General features: G+C 39.6%; 1 protein-coding gene across 2 annotated transcripts; it reads left to right on the top strand.

Annotated features, from left to right (window-relative positions):
- LOC113568255 (E3 ubiquitin-protein ligase TRIM47-like) lies at positions 1 to 20,792 on the top strand. 2 transcript variants are annotated; one of them, XM_035529518.1, is made up of 13 exons: positions 1 to 630; positions 2,824 to 2,919; positions 3,075 to 3,308; positions 3,623 to 3,782; positions 5,747 to 5,843; positions 5,936 to 6,089; positions 16,595 to 16,703; positions 16,884 to 17,001; positions 17,106 to 17,142; positions 17,519 to 17,748; positions 17,978 to 18,164; positions 18,350 to 19,818; positions 20,622 to 20,792. In XM_035529518.1, the coding sequence occupies exons 1-12, from the start codon at positions 40 to 42 to the stop codon at positions 18,776 to 18,778; spliced, it is 2,442 nt and encodes an 813-aa protein (XP_035385411.1). In that variant the 5' UTR covers positions 1 to 39; the 3' UTR covers positions 18,779 to 19,818; positions 20,622 to 20,792. The 2 variants fall into 2 exon arrangements, with proteins under 2 accessions (XP_035385411.1, XP_026852245.2); XM_026996444.2 differs by lacking the exons at positions 17,978 to 18,164; positions 18,350 to 19,818; positions 20,622 to 20,792 and having other exon boundaries at positions 25 to 630; positions 16,884 to 16,996; positions 17,519 to 17,674.
- The last annotated feature ends 1,459 nt before the right edge of the window (positions 20,793 to 22,251 follow it).

Consider the following 22,251-nt stretch of genomic DNA (forward strand, 5'->3'; position numbering starts at 1 on the left):
TCTCTCTCTCTCTCTCTCGCAGTGTAGACGTGTAGGAAAATGGCAGAGGCCAGTATTTCAGTTGATCAGGATCAGTTCAGCTGTCCAATCTGTTTGGATCTATTGAAGGATCCAGCAGCTATTCCATGTGGACACAGTTTCTGTATGGTGTGTATTAATGACTGCTGGGATCAGGGTGATCAGAGGGGAGTCTACAGCTGTCCACTGTGCAGAGAGACTTTCTCTCCAAGACCTGTTCTACGCAGGAACAACATGCTGGCTGAAGTGGTTGAGAAACTGAAGAAGACTGAAATCCAACCTGCTTCTCCTGCTCACTGTTATGCCAGACCTGGAGATCTGGAGTGTGATTTCTGCATTGGGAGAAAATGCAAAGCCATGAAGTCTTGTTTGGTGTGCAAGGTTTCTCTTTGTGAAACTCATCTTAAACCTCATCTTGAACTTCCTGCTTTGAAGAAGCACAAGCTTGTCAAATCCTCCACAGAACTACAAGAGAAGATCTGCTCTCAACACGACAAAGTGATTGAGATCTACTGCCGTACTGACCAGAGCTGCATCTGTTATTTGTGTACAATGGATGAACACAAAGGCCATGATACAGTCTCAGCTGCAGCAGAAGTAACCCAGAAACAGGTCAGAACTAGAATTGATTTTCCCAGTGATAAAATCATTCATAACATATTGGTTTATTTTTTTTAAGGCTGAATTTATGGCATTTTTAAAAAAAATTGATTTAAAAAGCAAAGTATTATGAATGAGGCTGTATCAAAATGTCCTTTATCAGCCCTAGTTGTAAAGTCAGAGGTCAGTAGAATGGGGCTCTGTCACGGTACGGCCCTTCTCCCCAAGCGTCTCCTCGTGTGTGCGTGTGTGTTCGTCTGCGTGACCACGCCCTCCTTGTGTTTCACACCTGCTCCTTATTGTGTGTCGTTAGTGTGTATGTATACTGTGTCTACGTATAAGTTTGGTCGATGTTTGAACCAGGTTAGCTTGCTAACCACGTTGTCGTCTATGTGTGGAATAAAACGTTTCGGTGTGGCATACACGGCTCTTCCCCGCATCCTGCTTTGCCACCGCACGTTACAGAAACATCGACCATCGAAGGATGCCGGGAAAAAGGAAAGGGAAGAAGGGGAGTAAGCGCACTTCCTCAGCCCGTGCAGGGAGGCACCCCGTGTTCTTGGGTACCTCCTGACTCCCGCAGTAGGGGAGCGTGGTCCCGGTGTGGAAGCGAGGGAGTCCCACGGGACTACGTCCGACAACCTAGACTGGTACAACGACTTCCAGTCCTCCGAGTCGGACGACATGGACTTCTGCAGCACCAAGGAGAGACCGTCACTCCTCCTCGCCTCGCTCTATAGTCCTGCAGCGAAGGAGGAATCTGCTGGGTCCGATATGGGTCTTTCGGAGGGCTACGCAGGTTATGGAGAGAGGGAGTCCTATTACTATTATCCGGACCACCAGGAGTACCTCGGGGAGCAAGATCAGAGTGAGCTACAAACGGACACCGACCTCCGATTGGAATGCACGGAGGTCAGCTCCTGATCGGGCTCGGAGGTCGATCAGAAGGGGAATCCGGCGATGGAGGTGGAGGAGGCTCTCGATTGGGATTCTCCTTCGGATATGGACACGGCCTTGACGGACTCTGAAAGCGAAGAGCCTCCAGTGCCCATGGTGCCACCTAAGGCACCGCCCAGGAGACTCCGCTCCAGAACTAGCAGGCGGCCCAAAGGGGCTTGTGAGGGGGTATTGTCCTCAGAGGAGGACACTCCGTCTGCGAAGGATCGCAGCCCCAAAGCTCAAGCACCTAAGCCAAAGCCACGCAAAAGCAATAAGGTGGCGTCACCGGTAACCACTCCTGAGATGGGCTAATCGGCTAAGGCATCTCTGGAGGCACGCGCGCTGAAGCCTGAGCAGCCACCCCCTCACACGTCGGCGAAAAGGGATCCCGTCCGGCTCGGGCGGATTCCGGCCCAGCCGACGATTGGGGGCTTGGCTGGGGCTCCTGCTGCCTTCCCTGGACTGATTAGCAGCTATTTGTGTAATCCTGTTGTTGTACCCGTCCCGATCATGGTGTCTATCCCTGTCTTGGTCACAGTACCTGTTGCCTTGTCTCCCTTTATGTTGGTGCCTGTTTCCGTCAGTGTGTCCGTCCCTGTGTCTGTGGTTGTCCTAGTCCCGGAGTTTCCCCCCGCGCTCCTGCTCATGCTGGCCCGTGGCGGACTGTCCGGTCCTCTGGCCTCGCCGTTTGGCGTTGGTCTTGGGTCCGCATCCCGTTAGCCTGGCGCACCGGGAGTCACGGCCTTGGGGGGGGGGGGGGGCTCTGTCACGGTACGGCCCTTCTCCTCAAACGTCTCCGTGTGTGCGTGTGTGTTCGTCTGCATGACCACGCCCTCCTTGTGTTTCACACCTGCTCCTTATTGTGTGTCGTTAGTGTGTATGTATACTGTCTACGTATAAGTTTGGTCAATGTTTGAACCAGGTTAGCTTGCTAACCACGTTGACGTCTATGTGTGGAATAAAACGTTTTTGTTGTTAGACACGGCTCGTCCCCGAATCCTGCTTTGCCTCCGCACGTTACAGGTGAACTTGCCATTATTTGTCACTATAGTCACAGAGAATCCTACACCGGAGATCTGTTTTGTTTTTTAAATTTTGCTGAGCACAATTACAGATTCTTCTTTGTTGTACCTGCCTGACTGCTGTCTATCATGACAGTAATTCTTGGGTTCATTCAATAAGGATGTGTCACACTTGTCTCCTCTGTGTTACGGCTATAAATATCAATCCACTTGTCTTACAGTTGAGTGCCTTTTATTTGTGCAGACTCAGTTAAATGAGGTGCGGCGCAAAACCCAGCAGAGAATCCAGGAGAAAGAGAAAAAGATCCAGGAGCTGAAGCGGGCTGTGAACACTCTTAAGGTGAGTGCTGAGCAGCCATTTCAGACAGACTTCTCCTCCTGTCAGCTAGTGTGGAAACACTTTGGGATTTGACACAGCTATATGGACAATTAATCTAGGGTCATAGTAGATTCAGCTCTCAGTGAACCTCACTGTGGCTCTGTGTTTCCTAACAGCGCTCTGCACAGACCGTAGTGAAAGAGAGTGAGAGGATATATACTGAGCTGATCTGCTCCATTGAGAAAATGCGCAATGAGGTGAAAGAGCTGATCAGAGCTAAGGAGAGGGCTGAACTGAGTCGAGCTGAAGGACTCCTGGACAAACTGGAGCAGGAGATTGTTGATCTTAAGAGGAGAGACACTGAGCTGGAGCACCTCTCTCACACAGAGGATCCCATCCATTTTCTCAAGGTCTTTATTACAATCTCATTGAAGTTCTTATATATTTACATTTATGGCATTTAGCTGACGCGTTTATCCAAGCAACTTACAATTATGACTGAGTACAACTTGAGCAATTGAGGGTTAAGGGCCTTGCTCAGGGGCCCAACAGTGGCAACTTGGCAGTGGTGGGGCTACCACTTCCCCATATAACAGTTCATTAAGTTAATAAATAAGCCTAGAATGAATGTATTTGATTATTTGTCCATAGACAATGCTATTTAACCTGAGGCAATTCCTTACCCAAGTTTACCTTTATTTTTTATTTTTATTTATTTTGGTAGCATTTCCAGTCTGTCTGCAAAACATCTGAGTGTGAAGAGTCACTCAACATCACTATGAATCAATGCCCTTCCTATGACGGCGTGAGGAAATCTCTCTCTCGCCTGAAAACACAACTAGAGAATTTCTGCAAGGAGGAATTTAAAAGAATCCCTTTACATGGTGAGAGGAATCGTCCTGCTGTAAAGAGTTTTTCCCTTTTGAAAATCTCTGTGTTAAAAGCACCAAATGGTATTGCTTGCACTTTTCAGATGCTAAACCCCATAGGAGATAAGCATATTTAGTAAGAGAGAAAGTCAGACATAAAAAGATGGAAGGCAACAGTAACCAACATTAGCCTACAGGGTTACCTCAACCAAGAGAGGACCACCTGAGCGGTTTTACAGTGCAAAAGAGCAGATTGGAGAGGACAACACCAGGGTTGTTCTGGAGAGGTCTTCTCCACTGTGTGTGGCAGTTAGAAACCCCAAGGGGAGAGGGACAAGAGACTCCAGAAACGGTGCTGTCTAGTCCACTGAGTTCAGGAAAAAAGAAATGGAGCACAAACACAATAGATTAGGAACATGAGCGGTGAAGGTGGCATTCACCTGTCTGCTTTTGTATAGTGTGATGGGCGGCTGAATGAGTGAATTCGAGACTTAAATATGAGAGTTCAGGGAGGGAGAGAATTGGCAATGGTTAGTACTCCGGTGAACCAGATCAGAGATGACTGTGGGAAGAGGTGGGCATGAGAGTAGGTAGCCAGACGAGTGAATCGGGGTGACCACAGCATGTGCCACCGCCTGTGTTTCATCTTCTGACTCTACTTGATTCAAGTGGTTAGGGCTGTCCAAATACAGGTACTGAAGGTGGGTTTCTTTCCATTCAGCAACATGGATACCACCAAGGTGGTCAGGGGATGCATGCATCTTGGTTGCAAGGTGGTGTGGGCTCCATCCATGACCACAACCCAAATTCCTCAGTCATATCTTTTTTTCCCGTCACAGTAAGGCTTTATGTGAAAGCCCTGTGAGTTTCAGGGTGTGCTGCAGCATTTTTGCTGTTCCTAGGATTGGGCACTTCTGGACTGACCACTCCTCCAGCTTATGGGTCACAGCCATAAGTGTCCCTATTATCACTGGGACAACCTTGGTGTTAACCTTCCATATTCTCCCTTTTTCTTCTTTCTTCCTGGTATTTATCCAGCATTTCATATTCCTTTCCTTTAAATGTTTCCAGCACCATTTGGGACAACCACATCTATTACCACTGATGTTTTTTTCCTCTTGTCCACTATCAAAATGTCTGGTTGGTTCACCACTACTTGTTTATCTGTCTGGATCTGGAGGTCCCCCAGGATCTTAGCCTCATTGTTCTCATCCACTTTCTGCAGTCCCTCCCATGTGGAAATGAAGTGTCCATCTCATGGGCCTTGTATATGTTCCTGTATATGATCCTTGTCACTTGGTTGTCTCTCAATAAATGTTTTCCCTGCCAAAATCTTGACTCCTACCACTAGGTGCTAGATTGTCTGAGGCTCCTTTGCATGGTTTGCATTGGTCTTGTCTGATGTGATATACCCCTGCTTGAGCTTAACCATCAATCCATATGGTGAGAAGAACTATTCTGCTATGAAACAATAAATGTTACTTGCTCAGTCATTCCATTTAAAAACTTGTAAATATATACACAGTCCAGCTAGTGGTGTTTAACTTTATGGGCCAGCTTCCTGGACATGGATTAAGCCTAGTGTTGGAATATAGTATTGACAGTAATGATTCACCACTGAAAGTAATTTTAGTCTAATTTTAGGAGTAATTGTAATCAGCAAGATTAACCCTAACATACTTTTAAGGAATAAAACTATATTCAAAAATATGACCAATAAAATGCTGCAAACATAAAATAATGTATAGGGGGAAAAAAACTAGCAGTTTTATGTGTGAAATTATGCTTGGAAAAAAATGGACAATTACTCAGAAAAGTACCCCAACTTAATCATTCACCTTCTCAATTTCTCAAGCCCCTCACTGAACTATTCCAGTGCTACTGAAACTTGGGAACACAGTAGAGAGGTACAGAGAGAGTTTAGCCTGGGTAAACTGAGTCTGTCCTGACATAAATTGATTCTTTGTTCCATGTCTCAGGAAATTCTCCCCAGAGCTCTCTCTTCAAAATTGAGTTTGAATGCTCCACAAGAACGCGCTTATCTGAACAGATGCCTGGTGTACATCATGGATTCAAGTATGTGTGTTGCCTTACATGTATGATACAGCAGATTGTTCAGTGTAAGTTATTTAGCTTTTTTGTCCCTCTTTGTGTTTTTGTTTATGTAGGTGCAGCAACTGTCTCATGAATCCCATCCAGGGACCTAGGTTTAAGAGCCAGAGTGCTAACATGAATTTATGTCAGAGATGCTACCAAAAGAGGATCAGACTCCCCCTGGATCTTTTTGATCGTTTCGATAAACCAAATTATTTCATTAACCAGGTCAGTCTCACAAAAGTGTATAATTTGATGTGATATAAATTATAGCTATATATTCAGCAGTCAGTTTATTAAAAACATGTAAAGTAACCCTTCCGGTTAAGCACAGGTTTTGGCGCTCTGATGTTAGGATGCTGTGTCTTTTGGGGTTTATAGCACCCCCTATTGACATACATTCACCAAAATTAATTGAGCACCCCAGTGTCATGGACCTAAACACACACACACTCTCTCTCTCTCTCTCTCTCTCTCTCTCTCTCTGACACACACACACACAAACAATGAAATACAATTTGGCTTCTTACTTATTTCTCATCTTTCACTCACTTAATCTTCTTAACTTCATACAATATGTCTACACATTAATTTGAAGCTTTAATTTGCAGTGTGATTATGTCAATATTATTCAAAATAAGTTACTAGAATACAATGTTAACTGTAATTGGCAAATTGACAGGCTGACGGATATTCAAACATCTAGCCAACTGTATGCAAGATGACCACTCAGTACAATACCCATGTCACATTTATGTCACTCGTGTTAACTCTTCAGAGTGTTGCTAAATTATAAGATTAATTATGTACAAATTAGATTTTTTTGAAAAAAGGAGTACAAATTTAAATTGCATGGCTCCACCTACAAGAGACTTCAAATACTTGTTCATAAAAACGTACCGAGGCCCTCCAGTAAGTCTAGTTTGTATGAATATTTGATACAGTTAATAGAGTTTAACACCATACTATATAGAATAGCTCAGTAAACAGGGCTACCCCATTGTACATGCAGTCATATCATATAATCAGTGCAGGCTATTACAGCAGCACAGTACAGTTAATATTTTTATATACCATCAAAAACTAAACTCACCACAAACTAAATTCACTACCATTTCACATTAGTCCCAACATGTTGTTTTGTGCATTGTAAACACCTTGACTTTTCTTTAAATTGTTGCAAAAAGACAGGGTGTTTTAAAAAACATTCACAAATGTGAATAGCCTTTCACTTAGTCCTGTTACAACTGAAGCAGTTGTAACTCTTACTGGAAGTTAATTCCATACATTAACACTAGTGCTAAGGAATCCACTACTTGCAGTGTGATGCAACAAACAATAGAGCAGCAGTGAACGGTTCAATTTTAGGCCATCAATAAAAACTCAAAGTCACTAACTTTTCACAGTATATGGAAAGTGATCCTGTATACATTTTAAAACCTTTAAAGACTGGATGGAGGGCAGGGGATATCCAAATCTATACATCTATGTCTATAAATTCTTCATAAATTTGCAATCACCTCATTCATATTTCCAGTTCATCAGAAAATATCACATATTTATATATCCAATATATCATTTATAAATCTAACCTCGACCACCTTTTTTCAGGGCATCTTCAGGAAATAGTGGATAAAGTGAGAATGTCATGTGTCCATGGCAAGTGGTTTCTGCATACACATTTCTTCATGTCTGTCTGGCAAGACTGTGCTTGGTTCCGGAATTGTCGCTTGCAGCTATATTTGTAATCTTTCAGCATCTTTGGAAAGAGGTCTCATTTTAAAGATAAAATATCTCAAACTGCATTAAAACATACTCCTCCTTTTTGTTTTTAAGTACAATATCTGCTTTAAAAATTACACAATATTGTGTCATACTGGGTCTGGTGGGCCATTCTCAACATAGCTTTAGCACTGATACAAGGATAATATCTACCATGTCAATACTAAAGCTATGTTTTCTTTTCACCAAAACATAAATAACCTTAGCTTTGGCTACCACTAAAATATTATGGAAAAAAATATTAGCCTATATGTCAGGTTTTGCTGTGTTCACTATTTGAGCTGAGTTGGCTGAGTTACACATGACATGAAATGAGGGTTATTTTCAAATTTAATTGTGTAATGACACTATGTTGGTCAGTTTATATCTCACTGACTAGCACTATCTAGCAAAATTAGTTAGCAAGATAGATAGCTAGGGTAATCTGTGATTGATTGTGATTGAATCTGTTGTGGTCTGTATGGCCCCATATCATGGGCCACATCCCAAATTTGGCAGGAAGCTGTGATTGGACAATGATTGCATTTCAATGTGGCATGAATGCTGCTGTGTTTTTGGTTGAAGTGATGTTCATTGTTTTTTACTTTGGCATGTTCATAGCAGCGAAGTGCAATGCAATAAAGTTGTGACTAAAATGCATTTCAAGGAGGTTTGCAATCAGTTCTGACCCTGTTACATGTGCTGTTTTTCTGTTAAGAGATCAAATGATGTTAAATCAATGCAATGCATATTTTACATTTCCTTTTGGCATGTTTCTGCAAGTCACCGTTTCAAAAGAATTTAATGTGTGCACGGCCTTTTTTTGCAGTTCATTGTAATGACTGCATTTCCATAAGCACGTTTGAAGTGGAAAGCTATACTTGTGCTTTAATTGCATTTCAAGGTGGATTAAATTCAGTGTTCAGGCTTTTAAAGGTAAAGCTCGACGTGTTGTTTTTTCAGTAAAGAGGTGAAGGCTTTGCTTTTCATTCTGACAAATGTTCTGCATTGAAAGGTATTGTGTCTAGTGTATTTGAAGTTTTGACACTGTCGTGACTGCATTTCAACTTGGCACGAATTGTTCTCCATACTGTGCAGTGTGATAACAGACCTGTGAATTAGCGGCACCACAACACACGTGTGGGAAATCATCCAAACTAACAGCAGTAGTTTAAAAGGGAGCAGAAAGGGGGAATCCTGTTTTTTTTGTACAGGACCCGTTCTGTAGAAAGTGAAAGATATTACATTAATTGAACATCGATTCTCTAGAAGACTTCTGAGGAAACTGACGGTATGGCTGGAAAACCAGTTATGAGGTTGGGGAAATATCCAGTTAAACACAAGACTTAATGCAATTCATGGTGAAAGCCGTATCGGGAGACAACGCAACTACTTTTGGAGGTATAGTGGAGTTGCTACGGCCCGAGTGACGCAAGATGCACAAGCGTCTTTTGGCACAATTGTTAGCAAGATAAAACACGAACAATAAACGAAAACGGCACTCACGTGAAACCAACCCGCGCGGCTTGATAAGGTCGAGGAACGACGTCAAACACGATAACATAAGCACGAGTATACGGGTAGTGAACAAGGTACATGCATATCAGCAGTAGCGGTATATACGGTAGTGAACAAGGCACATGCATATCAACGGTAGCGGTATATACGTATAGTGAGCGGTATATACGTATAGTGAGCGGTATATACGGTATATACGGTAGTGAGCAAGGTGCATACATATCAGCGGAAGCGGTATATACGGTATATACGTATAGTGAACGGTATAGTGAGCGGTAAATACGGTAGTGAACAAGGTACATGCATATCATACATATCATATGCATACATGAACATCAACAGTGACAAACAACCCCCTCTACCGACACAGTGGTTTAAATGCATAGATAAATGATGTGTAAACAATTTGCAGGCGTGGTAACAAACAAGGGGGCAGCAGCAGGCAAAACAATCAATAAACACGATTCCCACAGCACGTTTCGGGCCGTACCACGTGATGTGTGTTAAGGGGTACACCGTAACAGGAGTGGTCTTGTCTAGGATGTGTTAGAGTAACTATGTGCTGGAATAACTATTAAAAGTTCTGGCTCCTAGATGGTGGAAGGAACTTCCGCTTATTGACCGGACAGCAGAGTCCCTGGCAGTCTTTAAACGCTGACTGAAGACCCATCTATTTATGGACTATTTAAATGACCACTGACCCTGATCCTTTGATGACTAATTAAAACTGTAGTACTTATTGTAGGGTATTGTTTATTGCACTGATTGTTGTCTGAGATAGACCTTTTGCATTTCTAGGCATCAGCATTGACCCCTGTATTTCAACAGCATTCTAGTTCATGGGTATCTTGGACTCTAACTTACTGTACTGGCTAGGATGTATTATATGAGTAAATGAATTAACACTTTTGTAAGTCGCTCTGGATAAGCACGTTAAATGCGATAAATGTAAGTACAGAACAAGGAAGATATTCTTACTGAGTGCAGAGGATATAACACTCAATTCAGAGGGCAGCTCTTTCAGTACTGAGTGCAGGAAAATGGCAGAGGCCAGTATTTCAGTAGATCAGGACCAGTTCAGTCTGTCTGGATCCAGTGACTATGACCTGTGGACACAGTTTCTGTATGGTGTATAATAATGTAAAATTTCCATTTTTCATTCGTTACTCTACTGCAACCAAAATTGTTGTTTTTTGTCTGAAATATATAACAAAATGGAACTCTATAGTATGTCACGTCCATTCATGTCATGGTCTAATATGTCAAAAATGTTCACTAAAAATTGCTCCACTGTTGTAGAGCAATGCTTTCTGTAATACATTTAATATAATCTTCTAATCAGGTTTTATGAGTTTAAAGATGTGCATTTTTTGACCTAGTTAATTGAACAGATGGATTATCACCTATTTGTCTGGAAGCAAGCAAGATTCCTGGCTATCTACATGACATTTCCAAAGTCTCATGCAAAGAGTAATTATGTCTTTTGATAATGAAAATAACAAACAAATAACACATGACATCATCAGATTATCCTTTGTGCTTGTGCCAGAGATGCCATATATTTATTTTAAGTGTCCTATTGGAAGTGAACTTTTCAGGCTAGATGGGACCATTTGAGAGGTTCACCAGTCACTTCCATCCAATTTGTAGTGCCTTTAATTAAAAAGTAAAAGGTACCACTAAGTTCTTTTAGATCACACAACCTTGTCATTTTCTAAAGAGACTGGAATTTTATCATAATCTGTATTTAAATCTTTTCGGGGCACGTCTGAAATAAGCCACATTTCAGAATTCCTTTGTTCATTTTCCACTACTTTAAATCAGTTGCCTTTAGATATTCCACACTCCCAACACAGTATAAAAGGCAATCAAGCTTTTTCCGTGGCAGCACAAAAAAGATCTCCAGTAAATATCTCTAATGCAAGTATGGGCACAGTTTGTTATTTATGTGCATTGCTAATGCACATAATTACCACAAGAGACAGCTAAATAATTTAAGATGATAGTTGATGAAGGATGGTTGATGAAAGGTGAAATAAGTATGTAACACTTTTTTAAATTTCAGAAGTATAATTAGTTTTTTGAAACATTGACTTAAGGGTTGGCATTGCTGTTGATATAAAATCCCTGACTGGTGGACTAAATTCCATACATTATCCCAGAAGCTCCTCAATGCTTCCACACAACTGTGAGAGAATGCTTGCTCTCAGGAGAACACTGTGTGTGTGAAATGGCCACATGTGCACTGGAATTTAATGTGTGAGATTCTTCCCCTACATCCTAATACCATCCTCATGCACCAAACTGTGACCTAATTTTTTTGCTGGATGCCTGCATCAATCAATACATAATGCTGAATACCCAGTACAGTTTGACTGGCAATTAGGATGGAGCAAAAGGGTCACAGAGGGTCTGGGAGGACTGGAATGGGGGTAGCTGAGGGTGGAGATGGGATGAGATGAAAGGATGGAGCTCATCCATGTGCTCCTTCTCTAGATGGACAAATGGAGGGATGCTGTCTTTTCAAGCCACATGTTACTGAGTGTCCTCCCTGGCCAAGCTAAGTTGCCAACTATAATGAGTGCGCTAAAGTGCTCAAAAACACCACAAAAACACAACCGCACACTTTCGTTAATTCGTCCAAAATAAATTGAACGGACAAGGGGTCATCATTAGATGATATTTGAACCTTGATATTTCAGAAAACGAGTGCACACAGACACAGTAGTAAGTGGTAAAAAAACAACCAGCTCCATTTTTTTCAGCGTCACTCCAACCAAGCGCAAAGCATGGTGCTCATCTTCGATAAGTTTGCTTTCATAGAATAGTCAATTCGATAAGTTTGCTTTCATAGATTAGGCAGTATGGCAATAATAGAGACCCTCCCTAAAAGAATCTCCTTGTGCATGTTATCCATGGTCACTCACTGGGGCTCCCATTGCATTGAAACATTACTAATACCATCAGAAATTCAACACTAAGAGTCGCTCTCTGGCACACTATTTTTATTCATCAAATACATAAACGGTGGGGGGTGGGGGTTGCCCAACCGGTTGCCCAGTTGGGCCTTTTCCTAATGGGGTTTATGCTTTGCATCTACAATTCATAAATTCTTTAATTTAACAATACCCTCACCAGCAAGCATAAGCACACGCTATTCGATACACCATGACATTTATTTATGACCTATGATAGGCTATATTCATTATAATTATAAATCTAAAATCCTAAAATGTGGGTGAATAAGAATGAGCAAGATAGATAGATATACAGACAGTCGGAATTGCAGTGAAGTACGAAAGGTTTCCAGAGAAATGGGGTGTTTAGGACAGAGATCTTTTATCAGCTGTGTGAGCAAACTTGTGGGTTGGCTAAGCTCTCTCATCTTCTGTACTATACGATCACAAAAAATGTGGTCATACTAAGCGTGTCAGTACAAGATGTCTAACCATTTTCCTTTTCTTGTGCTTTATTTTAAGCAATTATGATATTTTAAAGTAACAAAGATCATTTTGGCTATATAGATATTGCCTAAGGCTTGTTTTTGTTGAGCATCTGGTGAGGATTTACACAGATTTAATGGAAGAGTGTATGTAACAGAATGCATGCACATGGCTATGTATTCTCTAGACGCATCATAAAAATCATATTGTTTGTTACTACCACATAAAGAAATTATTACTGAAATTAAGAAATTAAGTATTACTGGTTTAGGATTGAGCTCTGCTGCAAGTTGCTGTGAAGTAGTTCACAGAATTGATGAACAAACTCTCCTTGCACAGTGTAAGTGGGTAAAAAAAGGCCAAATGTTGTCACACAGAGGTTCACAGAGTGACAGGCAATGAATACACATGCAGATAAGACAGACACGGATGGATGGACGGACGGACGGACGGATGGGCAGATGGACATTCAAAGTGCTGAAGTACATAAAGCGCATAAATAGATGGACAAAAGCAAGTCTCAAAAAGATCTGTAAAAAGAAAAAAAGATTTGTCATCATCGTGCCAAATTAGTTAGATCACATTACATCACTTTTCTGGGCATACTGTGCATATTCACAGTAATTAACACTTCTGACTGCATGTTTTACTAAAAAGACAGTATATTCCTGTTTAACTGTAGATAATACAGCACAATTAATTAAATGTTTAATAGAAATCACAGTATTCTTAAGTTTGTATAATATTTTTTAAATGCGGCACTATTTTGTGTGTTCCAGCCTATCCGCTGCCAGAAAGAATGATCATGTATTACTAAAACCTTAGTTTATCACAATGTAGTGTTATCACAACTTGCCATATTTCTCAGCACCATCTTGCTAATTGGGCAGTGTGAGAGCTGCCAGCTACGTTCATTCGCAGACATACAGTTTGAGTACTGAAAATCAAGGCCTGTGTGTTAATTATTCATGCACAATACAGACATACATATAACCCAATGGTAGCATTCCTAGGTGAGGCTGGCAAAACCATAGATCTGGACAAATAATTTGTTCCCAACAACTTCATATAAGCGCCGTGCACATTTTTACATGGCCTTATATTTTTCGGTTAAAGAGGTTAAAATGAACTTTTTGCAGAATTTTGCATTCTGTTCAATGTTATGCTAGTTAAAATATTATTGTATGCAGAGTGGTGTTTTTGATGTTAAAAGTTCATTTAAACTATTAACTGCAGGAACAAGATAGCTAATTCACCGTATGAAGGGAAGAACGTGATCTGGTTTCAGGATGCTTAGTCAGAAGTGACACAAATGTCGAAAGATGGGGGTGTTCATTTTCAATTCGACAAATTTGCTTTCATTGTTTAGGCAGTATGGCACTAAGAGAGACCCTCCTTAAGAGAATCTATGCTCCTAGTGCAAGATATTTATGGTCACTCCCATTGCATTGCAACGTTACTAAATACAATCTGAAATTCAACACTAAGAGTCACTGTCTGACACAATTTTTATTCATCAAAAACATAAATATTCTGGTCTGTTTTGATAATTTGGCTATTATGGCCAAATACATGTTACAAGTAAGGTTTAACCAAAACCTTGCTGGAGGGGCAGTCGGAGGGAACGGTGGGGCAGGGGTTGCCTGAGCGGGTGCCCTACAATTTCATTTGGGCATTTTGCCTTCAGAGTTTACAATACGCGTCTACAATTCAGTTAAAAGTACCCTCACCAGCCAGCATAAACACAGACTGCTCGATACAACCTGACATTTATTTATAATAGACTATATTAATTTTAATTATAACTAAAATCCTAAAACATGATCAAGAATGAGCAAGATGGATAGATTGTCAGAATTGCAGTGAAGTACAAAACGTTTCCAGAGAAACGGGACGTTTAGGACAGATATCCTTTATCAGCTGTGCGAGCAAAATTGTGGGACAATAGACTACAATTTTAAGTTTAAAGCTTTCCCTACCAAACCAGAAATACTATGTGCTTCATTATACCTATCAACTTCTATCAGTATTAGCCTGAGCTGAAAAAAGTGAGATCGATACCTTGTGAGTGAAGGAGGGACTATTCAAACTGACCGTGGTTTAAAAAAAAAAAACTGATGTGTAAGTTCACGTTCCTTTGTACTTGCACCTTTAACCCTACCTTAGTATAGACCAAATTAGTCAGCATCAAGCTACTCATTTTAGTTAATCAGAACTATAGATTTGTCGTAACTCTACACAGATCAAACTAGCGATGAGGCCACATTTCGACTATTTCTGGTAATTACAAGTTGCTTCATTGCAGAATTTGCGAATGAGAATCTGTAAATTATTTATCCAAAATTATCATTATGTGGTAAGCTACACTGGCCTTCACATAAGAAACTTGGTAGTTGAAACTTGAGGGCGGAGTCCGGTGTTTTTATGAGGAATATGTCCTGCATGATAAGTACCATCGTGTGATAGCAGTAGGTTAGCATCCTAACCCTATTTTGGTCATGGTGGGACAGTTCTCTAAAGTTGCTTTGTAGCAACATCTGTTTTATAAACCGAGACACAAAAATGTAACTGGAGGAACAGGTTAATTTACTACTAACATTATCCAGTTACTTTATTTTACGGACGGTTATCATTTTAGATGCGTAACCCATAAAACAGGTCGGGACTATAACAATTTAAAAAATCTGAAGTCTTTAAAGAGGATCGAAATATATAGAAATGCTTGGAATCGTATTTGTATGCGCACTGTCAGTGGACACCAACTTTACAAATGGGGGCAACGGTTAAAAAAAAAAAAAAAAAAAAAAAAAAAAAAAAAAAAGGGAAAAAAAAGCGAACAATAAGACTAAATAACAAATATTGACAAAATATGGGGCTAATATTGAATAGCACAACAATACTGATAAAAGCTTTTTTAGCGTTAGGGATATTTGTTAACAGAAAGCAAACCTAAGCAGGCATGCCACTGATAATCGTTAAGAGAGCCAATATCTATCTACTTGCTAGTTCCGGCTAATATCGCCCCCTACTCTGTCGGCTCAGATGTCCATTCAATGTATTATCGTCTCAGAAAAGATTAGACTACAACAACGTGTTTTACGCATAATTTAGCTACCTTCTCGATTTCTTAACATAGCTAAAAGGACTTGATAATATACATGGTTTTACTTAGAAATCAATATTTAAAAAAAATTCTTACATGTCTAATTGATAAACATTGCTAATTATCTCACTGTCACTTATTCAAGCCAGTTTCCAAGGTTGTGACGTCTGATTGACTGGTTTTAAAACCAACTAATATTTGACGTTTGGTCATTAGGATATTATATATTTTATGAGAAGGCTGCTGTGTTAGTTAAGATATGACTGTTCCAGGTCAAAATGGGGAAAAAATGTAAGAACAAATTTTTTCTTTGTTTAGTGATCATTATTTTTTTTAGCAAAGTCAATGATAAATCAAAATGAAATTTGAGAAATGGAATTTCCGATCCTGGGAAGCAGGCAGATTATCTTAACTAAACAGAATAAGTTGCAGCTTACAAGTGAGTATATTTGATCCAAGGACTACATAATGTGCTAAATAACTGCAGTTAATTAATGCAATGCTGTATCATAAAAGGAAACAATGTGGTTAATGATTTCCTCAAATTAGATTATATTTCAGGTTTGTGTCTTGTTTACAGAACTATTAAATCATCAGAGTAAGACAGACTAGTTTATACAGTATAAAAGCCTATATGAGAAAATTAGGCATTTACTGTCAAGGACACACAGTCACTGATGTGAAGCTTTACTATTTTCCTACCTTTTTGGTATGTATACAAAAATACTAATAGTTCCCCGTATGGAGAATTCTGAGACTTGAGAAACTGATGCCACTATAAACACAAATGACCGATATACAAGTCAGGTCCATGGGGCGCTTCAAATGTAAAGCCTCTTGGCATAACATAGTTTACAACTAATTGATTAATCAGTTGCCTGCTGTATTCTTCACGTTCTCTACTACAGATTAACACAGTTCGGCCAGGAGATCAGCTTCCTACTGAGATCCCTGATGTGTCTGCCCCCAGCACGAAAAGCAAGCAGACAAGAAAAGCAAAAAGCAAATGGTTTTCAGGTGTGTTTTTGTGTGGTAATAATATCTTACCAAATATGTGATGTGTGACACAGTTATTTACTGATGACAGTATAATTTTATATAAATGAGTTTATTATAGTGACATTTGTTTATGTGCAATCGTTAGTGTCTGCCTCACAGACGCGTAAAGGGAATTTTTGTCTCTGTCTTTCACTACAGCTCTTTGCTGTGCTGGAGTGGAGGAGGCAGTGAGACAGGATCTCAACGTGCCTCCCTGTGGGAGAGGAGGTGGAGTAACTTCAACCTCTGGAACTGATTCTGCAGTTCTAACTGTAGAGTAAATACTCACTCTTCACACATTACCTATTGAGTTTTCACATCTGTATTTTGGATTTTAAAATTTGCGATACAATTAACACTATTTTTGAATATCTTTTTCAGACAACGGCAAGGACAAAGGGACAAACTGCCAAGCAGTGTGAGCACAAAATCCTCTGTCAATTTGTTTGTGTGTTTACTAGTTTAACAATACTCATAAGTGTGCATCATTGTAAGAATGAACATTTAAAGGAAACATTTATTAAACATAGCTTAGAGAGTTGCATAATTTTTTAAATAGAGGGAACAGCTTTTTGGTTCTTTAAAGCAAAATCAGGCTCTTATACGAGTTACAATAGCAGCACGTGCCTTAAGTTATGACTATTCAGAATTTCATTACTCTACATGTTCTTTGCATTTGCATTTGACTTGTTAAAAAAAGTTTTTTAAAAATCAGCTGTTTTAGTCTATTCAAGCTATAACTGAAAGGTTTTTGTTGACCTTTGTTTTATACATTTGATTTTAACCTAAAATAGATGACAAAGGAGGATTTTGTGGAAATCTCTGGATGGGTCAAAGTAGCTTTAAAGAAGGTTCCAGCTCTTGAGTCCTCAGGAAGAATCTCAATCTCCAGCAGCCCTCGTAAAGTGGTGCACGGAGAGAAAAATGATTCTTCTATTCAGGTGATCTGTAACCAGAGACATGTTGAGAAAAAGAGCAGCAGTTGTAGCGCCTCTCTTCTTTTAATGTCCGCTTCTCCACGCAGGTATGTCTGTACTAAGTCTGAAGCTTGGCAATGAGTATTTCTTTATGTAGTAATGGGACACTGAAAAATTAGCTCAGTTAAATGCAAGAGGCACTGGAAATAAAATCCGATATAATAGTATTTGCTGGATTTCTAATATAATCAAGCTCATGATTGCCTTATACACTTTGTAGTTTATAGGGAAACATTAATGTCAGAACCACTTTTGATATGTGTCTACATGAAACAGCAGAACATCTCAACAAGAGCCTCTCAGCTCCTTCTTTGGCTTCAGAAAGGACAGGATTTTCAACAGAATCCATAGAGAGGTCACCTGGTCCATAAGGAAAATGTTACCACCTAAGATAATATATTATCTGAGCAGGAAAGCAACTTTCAGCCTCATGTCTGCTATTTTGAATGACTCCCTAAAGCAGGTGAAGGGTCTTTTTGATCTAATTTATTCCATTATTCAAAACAATGTTTTCCTCCATAGTTGATGGGATTATAAATCCATTAGCAGTATATACAATCTGAAACAAGATTATAAATGTTAAGACCAAGATCAGTGATCAATGACTATAATCTTGCTTACTGCTCTTGTATGTTTTTGTTACTCTAGATGAACCTGTCTCTTATGGAGATCTATTCCCATGCTGAGGGTCTTTTTTTGACTGGACGTTCTACTGAGGATGTTGCCCAAAACCTGCTGGTTGCGGCTTTGGCCAAGATGCAGGATTTTGTGAAGCTCTGCACATTGTCTGACTGGTTAAGTGGCACTCGAGGTTCTCCCATCAACAATCACGAAGAACTGGAGATGTTGCCCTCTGTCACAACTGCAGCAGTGGGCAACTGCAGCAGTATGCTGAGTGTCTGCAGTGAGGGAACGTGTGATTTTAATGAATATGGCTCAGACAGGCCCCTGTGGCACTTCCTACAGTCTGTGTGTGATAACATCAACTCTGCCACACCAAGGCAGTCCACTCGTGCTTGTTGCAGTATGGCAAACGAACAACTTTCCATTGTTATTTCCAAGTTATTTGTCATATGAAGGCTCATCTGATGAAAGTTTGACCCAGCTGTGCTCCGAATATGAAGAGCTTGATGCTGTGGAAACACCAAGTCAAGTATCTCTCCAATTATCTGTAAAATACCACAGACCACAGCTGGTCTGCAAAATCAGGTGTTGCAGTGCGGGAGTATGTGAAGAAAAAACCTCGTTGTGAAAGGGTCTTGGAGGCAATCATTTTTGATTGTACAAATGAGGATCACATCCGGGGCACAGACACTAATGAGATAAATACACAGGCTCTCTTCAGGATGTCCTGTGAGGCTTTCCAGCTTGAGGCTTCTAAGAGGGTTAGTGATATCATTATGAGAGAGACCTCAGAGATCACCAAAGTATCAGATACCATCAAAACCCAAGACTCAAACTTTAAAAATTCATATATGAGCACATCTCAAGTGTCTAAAGCTAAGCTGAAAAGCAGTGCATTTGCTTCCACAGCATCAGTGAACTCACTTACGTATTCAGATGCACTTTTGAGGAGGATTTAGACATGAAGTTAGCTCATCCTTTTACTGACTCAGAACTACAGATCCCAAGTTCAACTGGTGTCAGAAAACATCCTGAGGTCCACCCAGGATAAACTCAAGAGATTTTTTGACAAACCTCCTCATGAGAGCTGAAGCAAACATGTCAGCCCAATATGGTGCCAGCTTGAGGTACAAACTCATATCAAGTGTAAAAAACATAACAAAGAACATTATTGAATGCCTTGTGTCAGTACTACCATGCTCTGAAGTGCACAGTTCTAGAAGGATAATAACCAAAGAAATCCTGCGATTTCTGAATGAGAATCTGGACATTTTTTATCTAGGACAGCTTTTAGCACCATCTGCAACACATTTAGAAGCCCTCAGTGATCTTATTATTGTAGATGTTTTTGAAAGGATTGCTGAAACAGTGGAAAACATTGTGGCCCTTAAGGAGTCTGAGTCTTTCTTGAAAGCAATGGATAGGATAGAAACGGAAAAACAAAGTGGGTGTTTCCACAGAGGACCGGACGCTGGATAAGCGTATTCCAAATGGTACTTGTTTCTTTAATTCATGACAGTATTATGTATTTTAAGTTTTTTCCAAAGCCTTTGATATGAAAAAAAATAAAGTGGTTGCATGAACAAAAATCATTAACAATTATTAACCTTCCTGCTGGCACACCATTTACATTTTATGGCATTTAGCTGACATTTTCATCCAAAGAAACTTACAATTATGATAACCTGAGCAATTGAGGGTTAAAGGCTTTGCTCAGGGACCCAACAATGGCACCTTGGTTGTCAGGCTTGAACTAGCAACCTTTTGATTACTAGTCAAGTAGCTTAACAACCAAGCTACCACTGCTCTGATTCATATATCAGTATTATTGGCTTAATAGTATATTTGACAAAAATAACTTTCTGCCAATCACATCTCTAATGCTCTGCTCTAAACACAGTCATGTTACCAGTCCTAACATGGAATGCTGTAGCCTGATCATTAGTTAACTCAGAGGTTTATATGAGATGGTCCAATGAAGTAGACAGGTAACTCAGTCTTTTTTTTATAGGAGGGTGGGAACATGTCCCCTCAATAATTCCTGTGCACACTACTCAGGTGGTGTGTTAGGTTGGGAGGTGTGAGCAGTGTTCTCTCCCACCTGCTAAAAAAGAAGCTGAAATGGATTCTACACCACTAAATTAACCTAAGATATTTTTGTCATCATTGTTTTTCATGCCGTTTTAGTTGTACAGCATGAAAGACAAAAGCTTTGTTGTATAACACAAAACATCCCTCTTCCATCATCTTTGGCCTTTGAATGTAATTTTGTCTGCTTTTTTCCTCTCTTTTACAGGTTTACAATGTTTGTCTGCTACTCCTGTTTATGAGCCATCCCGATCTTCCAGGGCTATCCCTAAACCCAACAGAAAGTCATGGTTTACCAGACTTGCAATGGCTTTCTCCAAATACTGTGAAAAATAAGTAAAATGCTTACTTAGCTGTTTCTTGAAGTTTAACATTTGTTGTACAATTAAAATAAAAACTGAAAAATAAACAATGTTCCTTGTTCATTGAGCTACAATTCTTAAGTTCATTGCACAGAAACGGTATTCTTTGACAAGTTCATACCAAACACAGACCTGCTTTTGGTACGTGGCAGAAGGCACAACTACTGTTGCCAGATTGGAATGGTAATTTCTGGTCCAACTATTGTTGACAAGTTCACCAAATGTATAAAAAATTTACAAAATTCAGCAATAATGTACAATTGCTTCCTTAAACAAAAATAGCAACAACTACCACTTTCTTAAACACAGTTTACAAAGTTCTTTACAGAAAATGGAGAATGATTAGAGGGATAATGGATCTTAGATCATCCTCTGAAAGGTATTTGCCAAAAATATATATTTTTTTACACAATTTATTAAAATAAAGTTAAATATGATTGATTTAAGTTGAAGACTAAACTTAATTTAAATAAAAAATAAATGATACATTAAAATAAAAAAATATTTAAAGAAATTTAAAACATCCCTTCGAAGTTCAACTGCATCATGTAAAACAAAAGTGCACAGTTGTTAAGGAAAAACAATATTTAAAAAAAAATAAACATGGTATAAGTAGTCGAGGCAGAGCAGCTTAATTAAGCATCTTACAAAATGAGGTCATAACATACTTCTATTAAAGTAATAAAGTATTTCAATTGTCAATAACCTGAAAGAGAATTCCAGACAGTAAGCATCCTTGTCTCACCCTCTCCTCAATGAGAAGTTCAACATCTGCAGTTTTTTACAAAAGGTGCCCCTAGCTTATATAGCACTGTAAACCAGTCTATCAAACTTCCACCCAGGTCAAAACTATGCATGGAATAGAAGTGAGACCACCATACAATCCAGGTTCTTCTGCTGATTATTATTAAGCAGTCTTCGTTACATGAGTTACAGAGGATACAGTAATATCCTCAGTATGTCCACCTTTATCATATTTGAAAGGACTTTCCCAGGTCTGACTGCTAAAACTGCTAAAGCTTTAGTTTCAATAGTAGTGACTTAAACTCCTTATAAAAGTAGGCTTCAAAAAATCAGGACCTGGTGTTTCCCTGATTGTAAGCTACACCAATCATTCACTATAATTTCTTTATTTAGCATTGCTTTCTGTTCGTTGCTTAGCTTTGGCAAGTCATACAAAGTTAACCCATAAAGTAGTACAAATCTATCTGTTGAAATATCTTCCTCACCACATCAATGCTGCTTTGTATTTTTTGAGTCATGGTTGAGAAGTTCTGGAAAAACTGGTTTTATTGCCCTCGTATCAGAGAATCTCCACATGAAACAAAACATCCAGCATGCGCTAACAATGCATGAAGTTGTGGAATCTTAGGGCATTTTCTCCCTTGTCCCCAATACCTGAGTCCAGCCTCAGGACTGAATCCGTTTTCATAATGGGGATAAATGATAAATTGTCAAACAAAAAATAATTTTCAA

The sequence above is a fragment of the Electrophorus electricus genome, chromosome 8 (genome assembly GCF_013358815.1).
Source record: "Electrophorus electricus isolate fEleEle1 chromosome 8, fEleEle1.pri, whole genome shotgun sequence".
NCBI classification, from domain to species: Eukaryota; Metazoa; Chordata; class Actinopteri; order Gymnotiformes; family Gymnotidae; genus Electrophorus; species Electrophorus electricus.